Raw genomic sequence first — 6,000 nt, 5'->3', positions numbered from 1 at the left:
AACATTCAATTATTTTCATAAATAACAATATTCATCACAAGAATTCAATTATTTTAAAAAATTCTAATAAAATCGTTCGCAAGAATTCAATTAGTTTCATAAATAATAAAATGCCACACAGACATTCAATTATTCTCATAAAATTTAATAGAATTCTTTGTAAAATTGAATTATTTTTAAAAACTTTTTGCAATTCAATGATTTTAAATATCTATTATTTTCATAAAAATTTCCAAACAGAATTCAGTTATTTAAAAATTTTTTTGTAAAAATCTTCGTAAGAATTCAATTCTTTTCATGAATAATAAAAATTTCCCAGGAATTCAAACATTTAAATTAGAATTTGCATAAAATTAATCAAAAGAAATCAATTATTAAAAAATTTTTATAAAATTCTTCGCAAGAATTAAATTGTTTTTTATATTTGATGAAAATTAGGAAAAAGTCACGAAAATAAAATATAGAATGGAAATTTTGTTAGTTTCGTGAAGTTTCTAAAAAGAGTTTTTTGGTCATCAAGTTTTATTTTTCGAAAGCTAATTTTTTACTACTTTTTTTAGTTTGAAAGCTACTTTTCGCTACTTTTTGAAAATTAATTATCGAGTGCAAAGTGTGCACTTGGAAAAATTTCGTAATTTTCTGAAATTTCTTATTTTTATTTCTTAAAGTATATCTTTTTAAATGAAAAAAGTTTTAAAATTTTAAAAGTAAAATTGAAGCGAGTTTCCTGCGTTTTTTTACCCTAGGGGAAAAATGAACAACATTTTAATACAAATCGAACTCCCTGTTGGTATAGGGGAGGGTTGGCTACATTGAACCGGGTATTTTATAAAGTCCAAGAACTAATAAAATTTTACTAATTTCGATCAGGTTTTTGTATCAAAATTAAGCTGAAGTACTCCTTTAGTTAATACAAACGTTACAAACAGAAATTATTATGATTAAATAATTAAATTTAATTTTTTTCTAACAAGTCACACTTTTCTTATTTTGAAGGATGTGTGTCTACATTGAACCACCTCTAATAAAACACTACAATTTACTTCAAAAATAATATTTCCACTTACACATTGTAAAAAATCTTATTTTCCACTCAAAAAAATAGAAAATTGTTATTTAATTGTTATTACTTGTTAATATAGGAGATTAATGTATTTTAATGTCAGGTTAGGTAGGTAAAGTGACAGTTTGAGTTTATCTCGTTCACAATTGTGATGAAAGCATGTCTTCCAGTATTTTTCTTACTAATTAGTAGAGCAGACAATTTTACAACTCTTAAAATTGAAAATTCTTTGCTTTTTCGGGTGGTTCAATGATACCGCACTCACTGTATTCACATGACATTCACAACAAAAATTGTTTATAATAAATTTGTGTAAGATTTAAAGTTCTTTATCACATCGGAATATTGAAGTTGACACCCTAAGCAAAATAAATCGCAAGTTTACTAATTTTTAAAACTTCCTATTTCAATAAAAAAACGTCATTCTAATTCCACCAAATTTTTTGTTTTGTACGTGAAAAACAGTTTTTTTAGTTTTTCTTTGTAAATAATAAACCTACGTGCCCGAAATTTTTGGACATAGTTTGTTTCAGTAAAACTAACTTATATATTAAATAAGAAAAAATTTCACTCAGTCATTTCTCAGAAAATTGAAGTGGTTCACTGTTGACGCTGGTTCAATGTAGCCTACTCTCCCCTATACAAATAAATCTCTATGCATAGAAAATACATTAATAAAATTTTAAGTAAATAAAAGTTTTCTTTATTGTTTAAACAAAAGGTATTTGAAATATTCTGTTTGTGTGAAACAATTAAAATATGAAAGAATTTTTTGTTAAATTACACATTATTTTAAATAATGAAGTTTGTCCTAACTATATGAAAATGTAAAAATTTCAGTAAAAAAAATATGTAACAGTGATAATGTGTTATTCTAAATTCTTAACTATTAATGGTGCCGAAAAAATGAAAGCACAGTTAAACAGTGAATTTGTGAACAAGTTTTAGTTGAATTTGCACTTAGAAAAATCCATCTCCGGATGTTGCTCCATAAATCTGAAAATTTTAAATTGAATTAAACAATTATACTATATGATAACTATAAGTAATTTTGTTTGAGGGTTTATTTAAATTATTCATTTCAAATTTGAGCGATTTTCAAAAAACTCTAGTATTTTGAAATATAAAAAAAAAGTTTATTTTTAGTTTCACCGCTTTTCATAATTATTAAATTTTCTTTCTCAAATTAAAAACAAAAACATAATTAGAGTTAAAAGTTGAAATTTTGATAAAAAATCAATTATTTTATCACTTATTTTTGTATTTAAATAATTGAAGACTTGTACAACTTTTTCATAAGAATTGAATTGTAAAAGAATTTCAGTTAAAATTTTAGAAAATATTTAAAAAATTGAAAGAATTGCAGTTCTAATTTTTAGAAATAAATTAATTTTAAAATTAATTTTCTTAATAAAAAATTGGTTAAATTAGGTATTTAAAATTAATTAATTAAATTTAAATTTAATAATTTATGTAATGTAATTTTATGTAAAATAATACTTGTGTGAAAATAAGAGTGACTTTTTTAGAATGAAACAAATAAAACGAAAATTTGTTAATGAGATAATTTAAATTCAAACCTTCATCGGGGGGGGGGGGGTATTTAAGGTAGAATTATTAAAAAGTTGAGTATGTTACATACTTCTTTATGACGTCCTGTTTCTTTTGTTCGTCAGAAGTAGGCAGACCAAGTTCCTTTTGTCTTTGATCGTACATCATTTTCTCGACAAGACCTCTTGTTTCGCCATCAAGATCTGACAATTTGCTAGGTTCAGGACAAACTTTTTTTGTACTAATTTCAGGATCAGATGTTACAATATTAGCCCACCATTGCATTTTATTCACCTGAAACATTTAACAATAGTTGATTTTCACTACACCAACATTTACTTTCGCCACTCTGTTCAGAGGAGTTGAGAAAAGTACAGACTTCGCACTCGATAATTAATTTTCAAAAAGTAGCAAAAAGTAGCTTTCAAACTAAAAAAAGTAGTAAAAAACGTAGCTATCGAAAAATAAAAATTGAGGGCCAAAAACACTCGTTTTAGATACTTCACAAAATGACAAAACTGACAAAAATGCAATTCTATATTTTATTTTCGTGACCTTCTCCTAATTTTCATTGAAAATATTTACTTCTTTCTTATCCTGATAATAAATTGAATTTCTGCAACGAATTTTATTGTTCATCAAAGAATTTAAATATTTATAAAAATAATTTAATTCTGGACAAAAAATTTATAAGAATTTTTAAATATTTGATTTCTTTCGACTAATTTTATGCAAATTCTAATTTAAATAATTGAATTGCTAAGAAATTATTATTATTCATGAAAAGAATTAAATTCTTACGAAGGTTTTTTACAAACAATTTTTTAAATAATTGAATTCTGTTTTGGAAAACTTATGATTTATGAAAATAGTAGATATTGAAAATCATTGAATTGCGATAAGTTTTTAAAAATAATTAAATTTTACAAAGAATTCTATTAAAATTTTTGACAATAATTAAACGTCTGTGTGGTATTTTATTAATTTTTTTTAAATAATTGAATTCCTAAAAATCATTTTATTATTTCTGAAAATAATTGAATTCTTGCGAACAATTTTATTAGAATTCTTTAAAATAATTGTATTTCCAAGAAAAAATTTATTATACTTTTAAAAATAATTGAATTTCGCTAAGAATTTTATTAAAATTCCTCAAAATAATTAAATTTTCGGGAATAATATTTTGTTATTTATGTAAATAATTGAATTCTTGGGAAGAATTTTATTAAAATCTAAAAAAATAATTAAATCGTTTTAAAAAAGTTTTAATTAAAATTGTAGGTATTTAAAAAAATTGATTTCTTTCAAACAATTTTATTAAAATATTTGAAAATAATTGAAAATTCATATGAAAAATTCTAATATTTATGAAAATAATTGAATAGTTGTAAAAAATTTTATTAAAATTTTCAAAATTAATTGAAATCATGAGAAGAATTTTATTACGTATGAAAATAATTAAATCATTGCAAAGTATTTTATTAAAATGTTTAAAAAGAATTGAATTTTTGTGAAAATTTTTGTTATTTTTGGAAATAGGATTGAAATTCCAAGAAGAATTTTATTGCTTTTAAAAATAATTGAATTCTTGTTATGAATATTGTTGATTATAAAAACAATTGAATTTTGCAAAGAATTTTATTAAAATGCCTCAAAATAATTGAATTTTTGCGAATAATTTTTTTATTTATCGACATAATTGAATTCTTTCGAAGAATTATTTATGTAAATAATTGAAAAGTTTGTTAAGAATTTTATTAAAATTTTCAAAAATAATTGAAATCATGAGAAGAATTTTGTTATTTATGAAAATAATTAAATCATTGCAAAATATTTTATTAAAACAATGTTTAAAAAGAATTGAATTTTTGTGCAAAATTTTGTTATTTTTAAAAATAATTTAATTCTTTATAGGAATTTTAAAAACATTCGTTTTAAATAATCAATTTTTTCGAAATATAATAAACATGAAAATTTTATTTTTAAAAACTGAATTCTTGTGAAAAACTTTATTTGTGAAAAAATGGAAATTTTCAAATTAATTAATTTAAAATAGTATTAAAAAGTAATACAATTTCTTCGATGAGTTTTATTATTTATGAAAATAATTGAATTTTGCAAAAAATTTTATTAAGATTCCTCAAAATAATTAAATTTTTGGGAATAATTTTGTTATTTATGTAAATAATTGAATTCTTTCGAAGAATTATTTATGTAAATAATTAAATTCTTGGGAAGAATTTATTTTAAAATCTAAAAGAATAATTAAATCGTTTTAAAAAAATGTAATTAAAGTTGTATTTAAAAAAATTAATTTCTTTCGAACAAATTTATTAAAATATTTGAAAATAATTGAATAGTTGTAAAAAATTTTTATTAAAATTTTCAAAATTAATTGAAATCATGAGAAGAATTTTATTATGTAAGAAAATAATTAAATCATTGCAAAGTATTTTATTAAAATGTTTAAAAAAAATGGAATTTTTGTGAAAAATTTTGTTATTTTTGGAAATAGGATTGAAAATGCAAGAAGAAAGTTATTGATTTTAAAAATAATTGAATTCTTGTTATGAATATTGTTGTTTATGAAAATAATTGAATTTTGCAAATAATTTTATTAAAATGCCTCAAAATAATTGAATTTTTGGGAAAAATTTTTTTATTTATCGACATATGTAGTTGAATTCTTTCGAAGAATTATTTGTGTAAATGATTGAATAGTAGCTAAGAATTTTATTAAAATTTTCATAAATAATTGAAATAATGAGAAGAATTTTATTATTTATGAAAATAATTAAATCATTGCAAAATATTTTATTAAAACGTTTAAAAAGAATTGAACTTCTGTGCAAAATTTTGTTATTTTTGAAAATAATTGAGTTCTTTATAGGAATTTTAAAAACATTCGTTTTATATAATCAATTTTTTCGAAATATAATAAACATTATGAAAATTTTATTTTTAAAAACTGAATTCTTGTGAAAAACTTTATTTGTGAAAAAAATTGAAATTTTCGATTAATTAATTTAAAATAGGTATTAAAAAGTAATTCAATTTCTTCGATGAGTTTTATTATTTATGAAAATAATTGAATTGTTGCTTAGAATTTTATCAAAAATTTGTTTAAAAAATTGAATTTCCATGAAAAATGTTATTATTAGTGAAAGTAATTGAATTATTGTGAATTGTATAAAAATTTTGTTAAATAATTGAGGGCTCGGATCGAAAAACCGACGCTTCGCAATGTTCTGTGCGTTTACAAGCGTCGGTTCTTCGATCCGAGTCCTCAATTGATTTTTTGGAAATTTAAAAAAAAAATTTTTAAATTAAATAAGTTCCTGTGAAAATTTTATTATTTATGAAAATAATTGATGTATTATGAAGAA

General features: G+C 21.0%; 1 protein-coding gene across 1 annotated transcript in view; it reads right to left on the bottom strand.

The window, feature by feature from the left end:
• Positions 1 to 1,750: 1,750 nt before the first annotated feature.
• Positions 1,751 to 6,000, bottom strand: part of LOC122511924 (nuclear migration protein nudC) — a 52,660-nt gene continuing 48,410 nt past the window's right edge. The window contains exons 6-7 of the mRNA XM_043627491.1: positions 2,706 to 2,908; positions 1,751 to 2,059 (exon numbers count right to left, since the gene is read on the bottom strand). Of these exons, the coding sequence (XP_043483426.1) occupies positions 2,008 to 2,059; positions 2,706 to 2,908 (255 nt within the window). The 3' untranslated portion in view covers positions 1,751 to 2,007. The remainder of the gene's footprint in view (positions 2,060 to 2,705; positions 2,909 to 6,000) is intronic.

The sequence above is a fragment of the Leptopilina heterotoma genome, unplaced genomic scaffold (assembly GCF_015476425.1).
Source record: "Leptopilina heterotoma isolate Lh14 unplaced genomic scaffold, ASM1547642v1 Lhet_91, whole genome shotgun sequence".
Lineage (NCBI taxonomy): Eukaryota > Metazoa > Arthropoda > Insecta > Hymenoptera > Figitidae > Leptopilina > Leptopilina heterotoma.
This window is presented reverse-complemented; position numbering and strand designations above follow the sequence as displayed.